At 41.7% G+C, this 19,986-nt stretch overlaps 1 protein-coding gene across 2 annotated transcripts in view; it reads right to left on the minus strand.

Moving 5' to 3' along the window:
- DROSHA (drosha ribonuclease III) overlaps positions 1–19,986 on the minus strand; it is a 122,049-nt gene that overhangs the window by 35,107 nt on the left and 66,956 nt on the right. For both annotated transcript variants that reach the window (XM_081951537.1, XM_081951536.1), the window contains exon 22: positions 9,370–9,472. In XM_081951537.1, the coding sequence (XP_081807663.1) occupies positions 9,370–9,472 (103 nt within the window). The remainder of the gene's footprint in view (positions 1–9,369; positions 9,473–19,986) is intronic.

A 19,986-nucleotide genomic window follows, 5' to 3' on the forward strand; every position in this document is an offset into this window, starting at 1 on the left:
CCGGAATGAGAAGATTTCAATCTTCAATACACCAAGGCATTCTGCCCCTGCCCATTTGCATGAAATGATTCCAATTCTGCTGGGCCAACAAAATTATTAATAATTCTTTAAAGTATGGTAACCAAAAGATTGCTTATGTAGAAGAGCTGCTGCTTTCTGAATCTCATCATCTAAAATCTGCCATAATACTTCAGGGAGGAGGAAGGAGTTTATTAGGCTCCTAGGTAGCTGCAGCTGGATCTAAGAATATCAGCTGGACTAAGTCTAGTTTGTACCCACCTCTCTTTTTTTATGAAGACTGATTTGTAATTATAGGGTGGGGTTGTTGTTGTTGTTGTTGTTTTTGTATTCTATACTCCTACAATCACTTCACATGTTTTTCTTTTACTTGCTGGTAATCATTGGGATCTCATTTCCTAACAGTGCTCCTGCACTAATCTAGTTTCTGTTCATTATGCTGCATCTTTCATTTTCTTGTGTTTTATTAGATTGTTCTTCATAAAGCTACTGTACTTAATAATCATGCTATCTCTTAGTTTTCTGGTTTTCTTCTTACTGAAATATGGATTCTCCCGTTAGATGCTCTAATTCCTGTGACTATCTCTGCTTGATTCGTCCTCTTCCCCTCTAACCTTGTCATCAGCTAATTAGTGAGACTGTACAATAGCTCCTTTACCCATATATATCTGACATATTCATCTATATCTCCATTAAATTTGAGGAAATACTCAGTCACTGTATTTTGTAAAAATCCAGACTTGTATGCTTTTGCTGTCCCTTGGCCTGACTTCTTCTGAACCCTTTCTCATTCCTCCCTTCTTTCTTCACTGTACCGTTTTGATAATGGGAGGGTTTTTTAAAAAAATATCTACCTTGGTTCTTTCACTCAATCTCATGCTAGTTTGTTTTGCTTCTTAGATCTTTTTATTACTTTGGCGCCTTCAATTCTTCATTTGATCTCTTTTTCCTTATAGAATTCTAATGAAACTCCACTATTCAATCATCTCATGCTTATGTCCTGCTTCCTATGGTACAAAGATGCTTTATTGCTTCTGAGGACCATGTCTTCATGACATGTATGTATGTATGTATCAGTGGTGGGTTTCAAAAATTTTTGGAACCTACTCTGTGGGTGTGGCCTGCTTTGTGGGAGTGGCTTGCCTGCCATGTGACCGGGTGGGAGTGGCTTGCCGGCCATGTGACCGGGTGGGAGTGGCTTGCCAGCAATGTGACTGGGTGGGAGTGGCTTGCTGGCCATGTGACCGGGTGGGAGTGGGATGTTAGAAGATCCCAAATGAAGTTAGGAAGGCTGGGTCCCAAACCCAGCTGGCTTAACTGGGATAGGGTGAATAGGGGGTAGAGGTTCACCAAGGACCCTCCTTTCCTTTCCCCCCAAAAGCAGAGGGCGTCCGTATTTAGAGGGAAGTCCCCCAACTTCCCCCCTTTGTGTGTCACTCTTTCTCTCTCTCTCTTCCCCTGTTTCTCTCCCCCCTTTCCTTCCTCCTCCTTTTCCTCTGTTCCCCCCAGTTTTTCAAGCTGAGCCATTGGGGGAGGTCAGAGGGAGAGAGAGACGGATTGAAGGGTGCAAAGAGATGGGCTTCCCATTTTGAGAAGCCTCCCTTAGCAAAAGATCGCTGAGAGGAGGAAGGGAGGATTCCCCACCCCACTCAGCGCTGTTTTCAATGGGAGGATTTCCCCCCTCTCAGTTCTTTCCCTTCCCAAAAGATCGCTGTTTTCAATGGGAGGATTTTCCCCCTCTCAGTTCTTTCCCTTCCCAAAAGATCGCTGAGAGGAGGAGGATTCCCCACCCCACTCAGCGCTGTTTTCAATGGGAGGATTTTCCCCTCTCAGTTCTTTCCCTTCCCAAGAGATCGCTGAGAGGAGGAGGATTCCCCACCCCACTCAGCACTGTTTTCAATGGGAGGCTTTTCCCTTCTCAGTTCTTTCCCTTCCCAAAAGATCGCTGAGAGGAGGAACGGGAGGATTCCCCACCCCACTCAGCGCTGTTTTCAATGGGAGGATTTTCCCCTCTCAGTTCTTTCCCTTCCCAAGAGATCGCTGAGAGGAGGAGGATTCCCCACCCCACTCAGCGCTGTTTTCAATGGGAGGCTTTTCCCCTCTCAGTTCTTTCTCTTCCCAAAAGATCGCTGAGAGGCGGAGGATTCCCCACCCCACTCAGTGCTGTTTTCAATGGGAGGATTTTCCCCTCTCAGTTCTTTCCCTTCCCAAGAGATCGCTGGGAGGAGGAGGATTCCCCACCCCACTCAGCGCTCTTTTCAATGGGAGGCTTTTCCCCTCTCAGTTCTTTCCCTTCCCAAAAGATCGCTGAGAGGAGGAGGATTCCCCACCCCACTCAGCGCGGTTTTCAATGGGAGGATTTTCCCCTCTCAGTTCTTTCCCTTCCCAAGAGATCGCTGAGAGGAGGAGGATTCCCCACCCCAATCAGCGCTGTTTTCAATGGGAGGCTTTTCCCCTCTCAGTTCTTTCCCTTCCCAAAAGATCGCTGAGAGGAGGAAAGGGGGGTGAGCGAGCAATGGAGTGGCTTCTGGACGGGCAGGGGCGAGCAAGTGAGTGATAGGGGCGGGGCAGGAACTTACTTCCGGGTTCATTGTCCAACAGGTTCGCCAGAACCGGTGCGAACCGGTAGGAACCCACCACTGGTATGTATGTATGTATGTATGTATGTATGTATCAGAGGTGGGTTCCGCCCGGTACGGCCCGGTATGGCTGTTGGAAGAAGCCCCCGCACTTTGTTCTATCCCCAATTTCTTCTGTTTGCGCTCGTGGAGGAAGGAGGCAGGGATGCTGGTCACTGCTCACTTCCCTTACCATTCACCACCACCGCCCCTGTGGCGCGCCGGCTTCAGCCCCACCTGCCCTGCTTAGCTGGGTGGCGGCTGGGAAAGCGGCAAAGGGGCGAGCGCTGGCCAGCATCCCTGCCTCCTTCCTCCGAGAACCACAGCGAGGCGGCCTCAGGTGCTATCTGGGAAAAGCCCCTCATAGGCATCACTTCTCAGCCTGAAACAAAGCGGTGGAGAGGAAGGAGTCTCAGATGGCTGCAGCAGCAGAAGCAGTGGCTGAAACATAGTCCCAGGCAGTCAGTTCCAGTTCTCCCTTCCCTGAGCATGTCCCATTGCTGTTCCTGCCGCTTTTGGTGAATCTGGCTCGGTGGTAATGGCAAGAAGCAGCTGCCAGCTATGCTCTTAGCAATGCAAGAACCGCGCAGCCGAGCCAGATACACCAAAAGCAGTGCCAGAAGCAACGGGGCATGCTCAGGGAAGGGAGAGACGGAACTGACTGCTCAGGATTGTATTTCAGCCACTGCCGCTTTTGCTACTGCTGCAGCCACCAGAGACTCCTTCCTCGCCGCCGCTTTGGTTCAGACTGAGAAGCGGGAAAAAAGAGCAGCTCCCCTCTCACTTTCCTCAGCCTATGCGCTATTCGGGGGGTGAGGGAAAGTGCCTCTTGGCTGCCCCTCCAGAAGGACCACCACGCATCCTCCACAGGTGGGAGGTTGAAGGGGCAACCGCAGGTGAAGAGTGGCGAGTGATTTTGGCAGCACAAGAGAAAGATTTCAAAGTCAGTGGAAGTGACTTTCCCCAGGTGCAAAATGCTTTAAAAATAAAGTTTTAGGGTTTTTTTGGGGGGGGGTTGTAAAGGGTTAGGGGTGTAAGAGTTTTGTAACTTAATAGCTTTAAACCTTGCACACTTCAAATGCCAGAGTTCCTGAGCCAACGTGACTGGAGGAGGAATTCTGGGAGTTGAAGTCCACAAGTCTTAAAGCTGTCAGGTTTGAACACCCCTGGGTTTTTTGTTTTTTGTTTGTAAAGGGTGAGGGGTGCAAGGTTCTTGTAACTTGACAGCTTAAAGACTTGCACACTTCAAATGCTAGAGTTTCTGAACCAACATTTTGGTTGCTAAGCAAGAGCATGTTAAGTGAGTTTCACCACATTTTATAAGTTGGGCACGCCCACCCGGTCACATGACTGCCAAGCCATGCCCACAAAATAGGCTACGCCCACAGAATGGGTAGTAAAAAAAATTTGAAACCCACCCCTGGTATGTATGTATGCAACTACCTATCTCACCATAGGTAGCGTTCAAAAAATTAGAAGCAAAGGAACAAAAGACAGATACTATACAATAAAACCATAATGAACTACATATCTAGGGTAGAAAGAATAGTTTGATTTCATTTCAATCACTGAAACAACTAACAACCAACTAACCCTGCGTCATGTGGGGCTTTATTGGTGATGATTATCAGTTTCATTTGCATTCACTGAGAGCTAGTGCATAACAAAAGTGTTATACAGGCAGATTATGGAATGCCCCAACTTGTTCTCTCTATTGAATTGTGGACAGCTTCTAAATGTTCCTTAGGGTCTGCTTGAATTTATTGGAGATGACTAAGACACAAGTTGTTATTTCCAGCTCGTTCCTGAAGCAACCTAAAGTATCAAATTGATCTACTTTGAAAGTAGTGTGTTCCCTTCTTCTTTATACACAAAACTTCACATACTGATAATCTTGGGTACCATAGGGTCAGAGATTATGTGATCAGAACAGAGAACCATTTTGGTCAAATGGCCAAGAAATGCTCCTTTCCACAACAATGTGACACCACAAGTTTGACACCCCTGACCAACAGGCTTCTGGGGGAATGGAGATATATGTGACATAGATACATCAAATTTCTGTTTCTCCAATAGAAGCATCAATCTCTTGAGAGACTGAGAGCCCTATGAAATGATGTTATAGATATTGCCATCTAGAAGTTGTACAATAATTTTAAAAAATCAGTAATCCTATTGGAAGTATATACACAAATAACAGAAATTATGAGATAATAAAGGTAGGCCACTGTTTCTTAATTTTGGCAAATTTAAGATACCATATTTTTCAGAGTATAAGACGTACCTTTTTTCCTCAAAAAAGAGCCTGAAAATCTGGGTGCGTCTTATACAGCATTTTTTGCCTCCCAAAACCCTGCCCCCTTCACCAAAATGGCCGTGCATAGCTTTAGGAGGCTTTCAGAGAGCTCCTGGGGGCTGGAGAGGGCAGAAATGAGCAAAGAAAGTCCAGTTTTTTGCTCAATCCTCCCCCCCCCCAGCCTCCAGGAGCACTCTATAAGCCTTAGGGCTATCCATGCCCTTTTTTGACAAAAAATGGGCCTGTTTTCACATAAAACGGGCCGTTTTTGGGAGGTTTGCAGAGTGCAAAAACTTTTTTTTTAAAATTTGACTCTTCAAAACCTTGGTGCGTCTTATACGCCGAAAAATACAGGTACATGAACTTCAATTCCCAGAATTCTCCAGCCAGAAAAAGACTGCACTCCTAATCTCTATGTAATCATATTTTTGATGCCTTAGATTTATGATTTATGCCTTAGATCTTGTGTGAGTTTATATTGGTTATATCTGCACTTCATGTTGGCCACACTGGTCATAGAGCATCAAGAATGCAAAATAAAGGGAGGGGGAAGATAAACAAGAGCCAAATTAGAAGCAAGCAAAACACCATAAAATTCCATACTTAGAATCACGGAATGGGAATACAAATACTCAACTGATCAAACTTACAGCGTTTGAGAATTGGATGAAATATATACAGTAGTAATGAAAACAAATACTGAGGGATATTGAAATGCTGAGATCAATAAGAATTAGTTCTACAAAAAAAGGGGGGGGGGAGATGTTATAATTTAAAAGTTATGTAGAAGAAGAAATAGATAAATAGATTGCAAAAAAAATAATAATCAAAGGATGAAACAAGAAGCCAGTTTCAAATGAATCTTGTTCCTCAACTTGAAAACATCCATGGCGAAAAAGATAAAAGTGAGGCACATTTTTAACTGGAAAGATGTGTGGAATGGAAACATAATGATCTTATTTATATGAATACAGTCATTAACAGTAAAACATGAAAGAAAGTTCACAGGAAATAAAGAGGGAGTCAAGAACAAAAGTTATGAAAAGGCGTTAGAAAAAAAATGGAAATACTAATGGAAAGAAAGGAATGTTTAGAGAATTAACATCTGGATTTTTGTTTGATTTGGTTTTATTTTATTTTTTTAAATACACAGTGAGAATACAGAATACACAAAAAGTGTATGTGATTAGCAATATACAGCACATACAAAGGTCCCAAAAGCAAGAAGTTGAATGAGGATTTGGGCATTTATTAAAGAAACGAATAATTAAGACTAAAAGCTTTTACAGTTACATTAATATGCTTTCCTGCCTTCCTTGAACTGAAGAGAAAGCATATTGGCATAAATGGAACTGTCCCCGTTGCCTACCTTAGTGGTTCTCAATTTTGGCAACTTTAAAATGTACTGTATGGACTTCAACTCCCAGAATTGGCATGCTGGCTGGGAATTTGGGCAATTGAAAAGCATATATGCTTTATGTTGAATACTTGATGTTGCAATGATCAACCTGAAGTGCAGATTTAATCAAAGCCTGAAAGAGTTCTTAGGCATTCTTCAATTCATGGAGATTAGGAATACAGTCTTTTTCTGCAAGGTTGAAGACAGACCAGTTTTCTCTACTTCAGCAAGAAAAGTGTGTGTGTGTGTGTGTGTGTGTGTGTGTGTGTGAGAGAGAGAGAGAGAGAGAGAGAGAGAGAGAGAGAGAGAGAGCGAGAGAGAGCGAGAGAGAGCGAGAGAGAGAGAGAGAGAGAGAGAGCGAGAGAGCGAGAGCGAGAGCGAGAGAGAGAGAGAGAGAGCGAGAGAGAGAAGAAATAGCACTTTTATACTGCTCCACGGTGTTTTACAATACACTGAATGATTTATACATGTCAGCATATTGTCCCCAACATTCTGGCTCCTCTTTTTGCCAACCCCAGAAGGATGGAAGGTTGAGCAAGTCAGGGTCGAACTCCTGGCTTTGGACAGTGTTAACCTGCAATGCTGCATTCTAACCACTGCGCCACCACAGAATCATATATATGTGCACACATACATTTATAAATATATACATATTCATACATGTATGTATGTATCTGTGCACAAAGGCATGAATATGTGCACATGCTTTGCATTCTTCTCATAGCTATCTTCTTCTCCGACCTACATCATAAGGATGCTCCCCCCCCGCCCCCGCATATGCCAAACATCACTGGTTATCAACCCCATTCCAAAAGGCCATCAAAACTGGAGAACCACTAACAATCAAACCCATATTTAAAGGGTACTCCAAGTTTACCTATCCAGAAATTCCACTGTTTCTCTCAGGTAAGTGGGTAATGGCCTGTAGATGCACATTTCTTGTTCTTTTTTTTTCTGAGATATTTTTGTCCTTGTCCCTCTGAAACTCATAATGTATCATTTGCTTCATTTTCTCTCCTATTATATTTCATTTTGGGATGACATGTCTCTTGATGTTGGAATATCTGAATCAGTTTTTATTTTTAAATTGCTTCTCAAGATGCATTTGTACTCTCTGGCCCTTTTACCCATTAGCTAATTTTCTTCCATTCCCTTTCTATTATGTCTCCTTTCCTTTGCTATTTCTCTTTGTTCGTGAGATTATAAGACGGCAGGCAACGCTTGCTGATTTTCCCCTGCTGCATAGCATTTGTTTTGAAAGCATGTTAGAAATTATATTATTACACATAATAATAAATCTTAAACATTAGGTTCACACCCTAGTAAGTGCACACAGGATGGTAGCCTTAGTCCCACCAGGGCAATTTATTTAAAAACGATTCAGTTCAACATAAATGCTGTCATCATCTCATATTTAACACTTGCTCATACAGCAGAAGTCTAATCTAATTCCTCATTGTTATACAACAAAAGTCTGATCTAATTCTACCTTGCTGGATGAAGTCACAAAAAAGGTATAATCTACATTGTGGTTAACCTTAGAACCAGGAGTTTGACTTTCATCAATTTCATTTTATTTATGAAGTTGAGAAAGAGTTCAGAGTTGAGTGTTTCTCTAGCACATAACTTCGAAATTTCATTTCTGGCTGATGTAAAAGTGTCCTCATTATGTCTGGGCCAAGCAGAAAACAATTGGCTTAACATCAGTGCAGTAAGCATTTAAATAAGTGCCTTGTTTTATACAAATTTGCACAATACTCCCCACGCTCAGTTTCTAAAAGAGAACTAAAATGACCTTAGTTCATTTTTAAGGTCTCAACTTGCAATTTCAATAGCAAGTCTTAATATTTATTAGAAGCGGATTTAAGAGATACATTGAGCATAGTTAGGATAAGCAAATATAACTAAATTTATATGCAGACCAAGATGTGATTTTAAATTATTTTTTTAAGATTTCTGTGGGGAAAATCTACCCACCACCACCACCACCACCACCACCACCACCACCACCACCTACGCTTTTTTTCTTTTCATTTTGAAAATTAAGTTTAGGATTTCCTTTGTAAGGTACATGCATTTCTGCATCAAAATATAATAAACTGAATTGAAGAGTTTTGGCAACCGCTGGTCAAAATGTGATGGTATGGGTGACAATGCCAGAAAGAGAAGATTGCTGGTTTGAAAGAGGGGGTCAAAGAAGCCATCTTTGTCAAAACTGAACAGCCCTGTCAACAGAGGGGGAGGGATACAACATCATCTATCTCAGGGGTGTCAAACTGGCAGCCCCGTCACGCACAGGCTATGCCCGCCCGAGCTCCGCAAAGGAGAAAAATGTCATGAAACATCACATGACAGCAACATGACACTGTGACTTTGATACACATGATATTCTGTCTACAACATAGCAATTGTAGACTTTCAGCACTTCCAAGTAGGCTCATATTCACTACTCAGGTGTCCATCTGGACACAGCTAAATCTCCAAGTGGCCTCAACAACTCCCTAAAAGAATGCAAATGACCAGCTGTCTGCAAGGAATATAAATCCGTCACCATCCAGTCAGAGCTGAAGAAGCTTCTTGGATGAGAAACGAAACATATTCAAAGAAAAACAAGACAGTCCAGTTGCCTCTTGAAAAAGCACTTTGCAGATGTTGGAAACTGCAAAAAATAATCCTGGGTCACAAGTTTGCCATTCCTGTCGAATGAATATAAAATCCTCTAACAATCTGTACAGAATGCACATGCTTACTATAGCAGCAACACTTAGACTTATAGACCGCTTCACAGTGCTTTGCAGTCCTCTCTAAGCAGTTTACAGAGTCAATATTTTGCTGCCAACAATCTGGGTCCCCATTTTACCGACCTCAGAAGGATAAAATGCTGAGTCAACCTTGAGCCAGTCAGGATCGAACTGCTGGCAGTCAGGAGAATTAGCCTGCAATACCTCATTCTAACCACTGCGCCACCACAGCTATACGATGAAGGCTGACAAAGAGCAAACTTAAAATACATAAAAGCCACAGCATAGTTTTCTTACCTATCAAGGCTTCAAAGCAGTTGGCCATTGCATGCCGCAGGTCTGATTCTCTGCATAAATCAGGTCCATGAGCATAAAGCATAAAACGATCCAGCTCCAGCTTCTAGAAAACACCGAGACAGGTTATTTTGTTAAATGACAGATGTCTGAAAGAATGCACCATATGTATCATAAAGAAAGACAGACACAAACAGGATTATGTATGGATTTCTACAGTGATCTTTTTCAGAAAGAAGGTCAAATGGAAAAGATATCATGAGCCAGAGACATACTTAATTGACCTGTTTGCTTACACTAATTATTTTAATTTGCATGAGGTTTTGATGAATGTAGTGGATGCTAAACTAAAACTGGCAGAAATGCTGCATTAATCTCACAACACTCCAAACGTTAGGTTGAGCCTCTAAAATATTTTTAAATGATGGATAACAACATCGTGGGTTGAAATATAATAAATACAGGCCTACTTTAAATTTGTCTCTTTAAGTCTCATTTCCTAAGTGATAATACTCTATGTAAACAAGGAATCAAGATAACAGTATTGCGACAATATTCCTGATATGCTTCATCTATTTTTTAAAGCTTTATTTTATTCAGGTGCTCAAAGCAATGTATACATAGATGCCATTCTTCTTATATTTTTCCCTACACAAACAATCTTGTCTTGTTAAGAAAGTTCATTGATTGGTCCAAAGTCACCCAGAAATGGTTAAATATGGGTCTCCCCAACACAAACATTACATTATCAGTTTGTCAGTATGTGTGGACCTCATTTATCCAGAACACACCTATATGCCTGTCCCCATGTTGATTTTGATGAAGAAATATTACCTGGACTGAGCCTACTCAGGGTCATTTAAATGTCAACACTTTCAGCCTATATATCAGGGGTGTCCAAACTTGGCAACTTTAAGACTTGTGGACTTCAACTCCCAGAATTCCCCAGCCAGAGCTGGCTGTGGAATTCTGGGAGTTGAAGTCCACAAGTCTTAAAGTTGCCAAGTTTGGACACCCCTGCTATATATGAATGTCTCCACAGTCCTTTCCATTATTATTATTTTTTGGAAAATCAACATTTGCATTTATTTTTTAAAGAATAAATAAATTATTGGACAAGATGGGGTAGGCAGAAATCTGGAGTCTTATTTTGGTACCTTCAGGAAAATGTGAGAGTGGGGATAGAAAATGGCTTGGGAACAAACATGGAAATTGCAACTGGCAACGTTCCATGTACTGGACACAATAGTCCTCCCTAGACAAGGGGGAAGATCAGAAAGCATATCCTCAAATACAGAGCCTCTGAAGCCAGGGGAACCCATGTGCTGAGTCAGCCACCGGATCAGGGGTGAAATTCGACCAGATCAGACTGGCTCGAGTGAACTGGTAGGGACTACTTGAATCGGTTCCCCGAACCGGTAGAAATCACCCCTGGTTCTCCCATGCTGGACCGCCCATGCCCGCCCAGTTGCTGCCCACGTCTTTCAGACACTCAGTTGGTCCTTCCGGCTGCTCGACCTGCCCACCCAAACCGATGTTTCTCCCTCCATTCACAGCAGAGCTGCTGCAGCCTCTCCCTTTAAGGTAGTCCTCTGGAGAGAGGGGGCCGGGGTTGGGGGACGATAAAGGGAGGAGCAGCTCCGCTGTGAATGAAAGGAGAAAAGTTCGGCTCATAGCATTCACTATGAGCCCTTCTTGTGCTCATACACACATTTTTTCCTACCAGGTTCTATGGGCGTGGCTTGGTGGTGGTGGTCCTGACTGTGTGGCCATGCCTACTCAGTCACAGGACCCCCACCACCATCAAGTAATGCTCACAGAACCTGTAGAGAAAACATTGAATGTCACCCCTGCACCAACTCCTCACCCCAACCAGTGTCTTCTAGATAGCTCTCAAACACAAGCAGGATGACTTTATTAAAGCATCTGGTTCTATGAGTCTTGCTGCTCATAGTATCTAATTGTTGGTAGATATTTCAACAATCCAAGAATCTGAGCATTATGAAATAATATTAAATTTACAAGTGTTCTGATTCTGTTCAATATTTGGGGTTATTTATTCCTGAAAAATATTCTACTTGACAGAGCTGAATAATCAAATTGTATCATGCAGATTAATGGTGACATTAATGGATGATTAAAAGTACCTACTGCATGTGTCATGGGGAAGAGTAAATGTTGTACTATCAACTAATATCAACTTAGGATTGGCTTATACTTGGAGAGGAATGTCTGTGATAATTTATTTTCAAACAAATTGGTGTGTTAATTATTAAAGTGCAATGAAACAATCAAACTCCAAGGATCTTCCTTTCAAAGTTGCGACTTTCATATGAAAATCAGAATGTTAATTTTTCTGATTTTTAATTATATCACTGGGCGTATATATTAACCTCTGTGCTGAAATGAAATGAAAATGACACTGAGTTATGTAATGTTATGCACCCACTTTAGAGCTATTATTTGGCACCTTTGAAATCTTGGCAAGTGCTTGGTTTTAAATACCAGAAATTCTACCGTACTTCCAGCAGTGAAGTAAGGCAAATGCATTTGCACGATAAATAATAAGAAATTAAAATGTGGTCCCTGTGCCAATGAGAAACGGATCCTTTGAAATAATTTATAATTAAAAATGGGATGGATGGATGGATCTGAAAAGTGGATAAATACCCTTAATTAGCTAATAACTCATGATACTTTCTCTTCCTTTCAGATTATATTCAAACCAGTAAGTAAAGGGGACAATGATGATGATGCCTCCTAAATTAATTGCTAATAAATCATGTACAAACCATGATTTAATCCTGGATTTAAATGCTGACCTTAAATTTAGCTTATGAAGCCAAATGGTGGAAGATGCAACTCACCTCTCCCAATTTTATCTACAATGATAGTTCAACAGGCAAGGATCAAAGGGCAGACAGCCTGATCTATCAAGATCACAGCTTGTGGATCAGGCTTTACCTACCGTATTTTTCAGACTATAAGACGCACCGGAGTATAAGACGCACCATGATTTTGAAGAGGTAAATTAAGAAAAAAAGTTTTTGCACTCTGCAGGCCCCCCAAACCCTCTGCACGCCCCATTTTTTGCAAAAGAACAAAGGGCATGCACAGTTTTTGGAGGCTTGTTGAGTGTCCTGGAGGCTGGGGGGGTGGGGGCAAAAACGATCAAAAAGGCCTTTTTTTTCTCATTTTTGCCCTCCCCAGCCCACAGTAGCACTTTGCAAGTCTCCCAAACCCTCTGCACATCCATTTTTGCAAAGGAGGCAGCGTTTTGGTAGGCCAAAAATCCTGTATTCAGTGTATAAGACCCACCCAGATTTTCACTCTCTTTTTTGAGGGAAAAAGTTGTGTCTTATACTCCGAAAAATATGGTACATGCAAATTCTGAATGCATGCTACTTCATTTTGATGGTCAGGTAGTCAGTATAGGGATTTACCCTATTTCATTACCGTCTGTCTTCCTCAGCAAAGCACAAGATATCTTCAATTTTACATTAACCTAGGCCCTTTATCCTGAGGGATTTTAAATGCAGTTAGTCATCCTGAGTCCTCATCACAGCAGAAAAGCAGGCTACAGCTCAATCAATACATCAAACATCCAAAGATGCTGAGCTAATTTTTAGTTTTTCTTATAAGGTCCATGGAAATAAGTTGTGCATCAGTTGTACAGTTCCATGTATGTCCATGGAAATAAGTTGTACTTAAACTAACTGAAACAATGGCATAATTCACATTTAATCCCAAGCACAAGTCTCTGTTTTACCTTCACGTGAGGTTCAGCCACAATGTGGTTTGTAAGGGAGGTATTTTCTCTCTTTCGTATATAAATACAAAATCATATCAACAAAATAAACCACAATTATTTTTTATAGTGAACTACATTTTTTAAAAAAATGGGTGAATTATGATTCTTGCCTCCTAACTATGGAGGATTACAAGTTACTCTAGAAACTTCCTTGTTCTTGTTAGACATTTGTTGGCTTCCTCTCTTGTAGGTACCCCCTCCCCCCACAGTATTGGGGAGTGGGTGACTATTGGCTGAATATTACATGATTATTTTGCTCATATGCAAAAGTAGCTTTGCACTTGAGGTAATAAAAATTGGCTTAATGTTATATATAAATCAATCATTGCCTTCCCTTTTAGCATTAACACACATCAAAAAGTTTTCATTATTGTTTCATTGAAACACATGTTGCCCATTATTCTACAGTTTGAAGCTGATTTGCATAATGTGCTTCTAAGAGAATTGGATTTATTATGATGATGGATATTAGTTTGAGCTAATATCTATTCATTATGGAACCAATAATTCTGATAGGGAAAGGGAAGCAATTAACTGAATGAAATCATATAAATTCACTAAACTATCATTATAACCCAATAATGGTTGTTTGTAGAACTTGCCAAACCAGAAACAATCAAAACACTTTATGGCTTGAGATCACTTCTGGTTTCCGAAGGGGACGGACGTTGGTCCGCTGTTCGCTTCTCCGGTGGGCTCCTTTTAGGAGCACAGGCGGTCTTGGAGGGACCACCTGCCGTAGGGCGGCTTGCCTGAACCTCCTGGATAGGCGGCAGCCATGGGGGGGAGTCTCCAGTTTCGCCTTAGGAGCCGGGGAGCGTAGGGGATGCATAACAGCACCTTCGCTGAATGGATTCCGGAAGGAAAGAGTTAACTACATGCAGCGGAGGTGAGAAATTCGCTCAAACCTACATAATTGCTTTTAACTGACGAGTAACAGCTTTTTTACAAGTTGTGGATTCAATCTGTTTGAAGTAGGAAGATTGGAGGGGGATTGCTTTTTTTTCTTCTACCCCTCTCAGGCAAAGTGGCATTTGGACTGTCTCTCAATCTCGGAATGGAGATAGAGAGCAAAAAATTGAATTAGCCATTTGAACTAACTATGTGAAAAGATTTATATCATAACAGCAAGAGCTGATTGCTGAGTTGTTTTGAAAGCTTTATGGAAGTTTTTAATGTTCTGCTCCTGATCCCGAGGAGGAGCCAAGATGGCATGCTTCCTTCTTCTTCTTCGCACTTATAAATGAAGTCTGCCTTTTGAAACTACCTTTGAAGAAAGTCTGGCTTTATATTATCCCTCCTGAAGGACTCTTGGAGCCTCTCCTGTTACGTGGTCTTTCTGGATTTGGACTATTTGATTTCTTTTCTTTTTTTTGAGTGACTTCTTGGCTTGGAACTGTGATAGAGGGTTAATTTTCACTTTTGGATTTGCCTGTCTTCTCGAACTCGCTTAGCTGCGCGCTTCACAGACGCCATTTGTTTTGCAAAAGATTTATACTCATTCTGAACTTAGACAATGGGGCCCAGAAAACCACCTACAGGTAAAGCAGCCTCGGCACTGACTTCTACTGCATTCAGTCCAACGATTCAACAGACAAAAATTTCATCATTTTCACAAGAAAAGACTAGAGAGCGTTCACAAGATTTATCTGTTACTCAAATGTTTCAAGCTATTATGCAGGGACAAAATGAGTTGAAAAAGGAGGTAGCAGATTTTAGAGATGAGCTTAAAAGTGTGCAGCAACAAATAACAGAAAATAAACAGAGAATTGTGCTGGAGGAGGGCTGGGCTGGGGGAGGAGGTTAAGGCAGTCCAGAAGGGGAATATAGAACTGGAAAATTTTATGGCAAAGATAGAACTTGAAAGAATGTCCTTCTTTCTCAGATTCCAGAACCTACCGAAGACAGAAAGAAGATGAAGATCTTAAGGATATTATGAGTACAATCTTAGCAGAATATATTAAAAGTGATAAAGAACAGTTGTGGTGGGCTATGAATCTGGTTTATAGGATTAATTCAGCATATGCCACAACACATAATGTTCCAAGGGAAGTACATGTTAAATTTCTTAGGAAGACTACGAGGGATGAGATTCTAGGGGCTCGGGGGGGGGGGGGGAACCACTAAAATATAAAGATAAAGAAATTGCCATTCTTAAGCAAATTCCGAAAAAAATAAGAGATAAGAGGAGGAAGTATTCCTCCTTATCAAAGAAATTATATAATAAGGGAATTTGGTTTAGATGGTTATTGCCAGAAGGAATGCTGATCTTCTGGGAGGGAAACAGAATTAGAATTAACACAGTCGTCGAGGCAGAGGCCTTCATTAAAAAACATAGTGCCCTCCTAGAGGACGGAAATATAAGAAGTAGTGAAAAAGATGACAACACACAAGACATGAAGGAGGGAGGGGATGCGGCTCCGCCTGGGACAGGGGGGAGGGAACAATAATGGAAAGACTCAGGTCACAAAAATAAATATATCTGGAATATCATTCTAATTGTTGATATATTAGAAAGTGGCAAAAGAGATGATTGAACACATGGTTGATACAATGTATAATAAGATGCTGTTTCTGCTTATCTTTTATCTTTTGGTGTTTTTTTTTTCTGTAAAAAGTTGTGAGAATTGGAAAGATTCCTACCTCTAGCACGATGGAGCTGCCAAAAATTTTTTTTGTATATCCACCCACCCTTTTCCCCAAAATTTTTAAAAAACCAATAAAATTCTTATTAAAAAAAACACTTTACGCTTATTCCTACTTTACAAATCATGGTTTGCAAGGAATCAGAATTATCAAATTCTTAAGGAGAAGAAAAAAACAAATTGTTTGGTAGGAATATAGACAATGCCATTGTATTATACGCTTTTATTTGCTGAAAAGCATGCATTAAAACACAGAACACAGGGATAAAAGCAAAATTATAGAACATCTTATTGCTTATGTAAATATATTCTAGTAGTATTTTTCTTTCTCTCTCAAAAAAGCAGGCAAACTTTCAAGCATCTCTTTCAAAGATATTGATACCTTACTCCACAGCTCCACCTAGACTTTCATTTCTTTTGAAATGTAGATTCCTGATTAGAAATCATGTTATCTGGTTATCTTCTTTTAAATGAAAAGGACTGTGCAATTTATGGTAATTCTGGCCTAGAAAATTTACTGGGCTTCCACTATCATTCATTCATCCATCCTATATAGCAAAAAGTGTTTAGTCATCTGCATTCCCTGTATGCATAAGAAGAGTTCATTCTGCACTTTTGTGTGTTTCTATTGATCAGTGTATAGGCATGCAGTAGCTCAGTGGCTAAGAGGCTGAGCTTGCAGATCAGAAGGTAGCAGTTCAGTGGTTCGAATCCCTAGTGCCGCGTAACGGACTGAGCTCTTGTTACTTGTCCCAGCTTCAGCCAACCTAACAGTTTGAAAGCATGTAAAAATGCAAGTAGAAAAATAGGGGCCACCTTTGGTGGGAAGGTTACAGCGTTCTATGCACCTTTGGCGTTTAGTCATGCTGGCCATATGACCATGGAGACATCTTTGGACAGCGCTGGCTCTTCGGCTTTGAAATGGAGATGAGCACCACCCCCTAGAGTCGGGAACAACTAGCACATATGTGCGAAGAGGAACCTTTACCTTTACCTATAGATCAGTGTATTTCATGTTTCACTCCCTAAAAATATTTCATGGAAAAGATTATGTAACTGAAACATGCAGCTCTAGAATACTAAACAAGGTGTGCATATTCTGAAAATCATTTGAATCTTGTTTTTATCAACCATCCCCCTCCCATGAATTAAATAAAGACAAATTCTTAGGATAGTTTGGGCGAACTCCAAAGATGCCACTACTTTAAGAGTCTTTAAGAGTTTACTTTAAGAGTGAACCAGAATGAATAAACTCCTTAAAGAAGCAGCACCTTTTCCCCCCCAAGCTCATGCAGAGATGCGTAAAATATCAGGCAGCTTTAATGATCAAGTAGGAGATTCTGTCCTTGTGTAAAGTCTGAAACATTTTCCCCACATCACTTTGTAGGCACAAGCATTAGAAATGTAAGATTTTCAGAAATGTTCAGGATTTTTTATTTTTTTTAAAAAATGGAAATTACGAGAGAAATCGTTACATACAGTAAATGTCAGTCTCATAAGGTAGACCAGATTAAGGAACAGACACCATACCTCCCTATGCCCTGAATTCAAGTACGAGCCCGCATGCAGCGTGTCCCTGAGAGAACCAGCAGTAGCAGCAGTCAGAACCCACCCCTGGACTTAGGCATATGTACAGAGATATACACTGAATTATTAATTGTAATATTTCAATTATTATAAGGTGCTGGTTATCACTTATAAAATCCCACAAGGCAGAGGCCTTGGTTACTTAAGGAACCACCTTTCTCTCATAGTATCTGCCTGGCTGATTTGATCTGCCAGTTTTGGTGTGCTGCAAGCTTCTTCAAATAAGTAATGTCATCTATTGCAGGGGTCCCCAACCCCTGGTCCATGGACCGGCACTAGGCCCTGGCAAGCCAGAATTCAAGTCGCACAAACAAGGGAACCCCCATCCATGGGATACAGGCAGCATGCGAAGCCACACCCCCTCTGTCCACGGAACCAGTCCCTGGTGGCCAAAACGCTTGGGACCGCTGATCTATTGGGAGCATGAGGACACACACCTTCCAGGTTGCAGTGTTTGCCCTCAGGAAAAGAGTTTCCCCTCAAAGATCCTAACAGCCTCCAGTCACTCTTTCTCAGCCCAACCCACCTCCCAGGACTGTTGTTGTGGGAAAAACAGGAGGAGGAAGGTGTGTTGGATATGTATGCCACTTTGAATTACTTGTAAAAGTAATCGTGGGATGCTAAATAAATAAATAAATTTAAATAAATAAATAACCCCTCCCTTTACAATATCCTGTATCAGTGATGGTGAACCTTTTGCTAAAGGCGTGCCAAAATTCTGTGTGTGCGCGCCCACACCCAAAATGCAATGTGTTCCGCCTATCTGCGCATGCACATGTGACCTCCCCTGTGCATGCGTGCACGACCCACCCCCATGATGGGGGGGAGAGAGTTTTTCACCCTCCCCAGGCTCTGGAGGCTTTCCTGAAGCCTGGGGAGGGTGAAAACAGCCTCCCCTGGGCCTCTGGAAGCCAGAAACTGATTGTTTCCGAACTTCCAGTTGGCCCATTGGTGCCGTTTTTCACCCTCCCCAGGCTTCAGGAAAGCCTCGGGGGGAGGGAGCGTGGGGGATTCGCACACACATGCGCAGGTGGATGGGGGGATGTCGCACCTGCATTGCAGTATAGATGTGGACACACACATGCACGCTTTCGGCACACGACGACAAAAAGTTTAGCCATTACTGACGTAAACTATCTCCAGGAATCAGGCTGGAAAAGTGCTTCTTGCCATCATTTATCAATACGGGCATAGAAATAATCAGATTATCCAGCCCCTCTCATAGAGTTTTCATTTCATGTCATTCTGGAACTTTGTAGGAACAAATCACAGGACACTAAATCTCCCCACCTAACACAGAGCTAAATGTGAGCTGTGTCAACTTGGAGGATAAATCAATTTTGAGTAGACAAGCAAGTAAAGCAAAAATGACAGAATGATTCTAGTATTCTTTTGAAAGCTAGAAAGATAACCAAACCCTCCCACAGCTGGACTTCAGCAACTGTATAAGAGCAGCTAACAAAGGGGGGGGGGGACCCAGCTCCTCTGAAATATCTCCTTTTGCTTTCGCTGCATGCTCAGAATGCAAAATGAATCCTAAATATGGGAAAAGATGAAACACAACCACCTGAACAACTTCCTATTTACACCCTTGAATCGAGAGGTATAAATCTGGCACGAAGACAAAACATAAACCTGTCTTCTTCATACTGATGATGTTCATGACAGTCAGAAAAGAATAGCTTCAGAATAAATGTTCACAAGGATAAAGAGCAATGACACCTGGCAAAAGGTGTAGAGAGAGAGATGATGAAAATTGAGAGAGGGGGACTTAGAGGCATCTAAGACGCGTAAGGGGAAATCAATGAACTATGTATGTTTGGGAGCATAAGTGGCACTAGTTAAGGGAAAGTAAATTGAAAGATCAATCGAAAACTCTTTCGCTTGTAAGCAAGTCACTTCGACGTTTTCAGTATCATCTAGCATCCCCATAAATTTTTCACAAGGCAGACTCTCGCATTATGGTGGTACTTAGAAGGATTGTTAGTGGGGATAATTTTCAGGCAAACAAAATCAGGACTCAAGGAGAAAGGCCAGAATTCAAATTGCTTCCAGAGCAGGAAGGGAAGAGCCTTGGTGACACAGTGGTTAGAATGCAGTATTGCAGACTAACTCTGCCCACAGCCTGGAGTTTGATCCTGGTTGGCTCAAGGTTGACTCAGCTTTCCATCCTTCCAAGGTCAGTAAAATGAGGACCCAGATTTTGGGGGGCAATATACTGACTGTAAATTGCTCAGAGAGTGCTATAAAGCACTATGTGGTGATATGTAAGTCTATTGCTATAGTAGCCTAGTAGAAGCTTGCTGGATACAAAATCAGCCCATCCAATCCAGCATTCTGTCATACAATAGCAAATCAAATGCATTTAGGAAGACCAAAAACATTTCTCCATCACTGTTGCTTCCCTGAAGCTGGGATGTGGGGCATTTTGCCAGTGTTTGAAGAGATACTGAAAAAAGAACTCTAAACCTAATCTTTCCTTTTATTCAGTCTTAGACATAGAAAATAGGGTTGGGAGAAACCTTGGAGGTCTTCTAGTTAAGCCCCCTGCTCAAGCAGAAGACCCTATCCTAAAGA

Source organism: Natrix helvetica (genome assembly GCF_964273705.1).
Source record: "Natrix helvetica genome assembly, chromosome: 4".
In the NCBI taxonomy this organism is placed as follows: Eukaryota; Metazoa; Chordata; class Lepidosauria; order Squamata; family Natricidae; genus Natrix; species Natrix helvetica.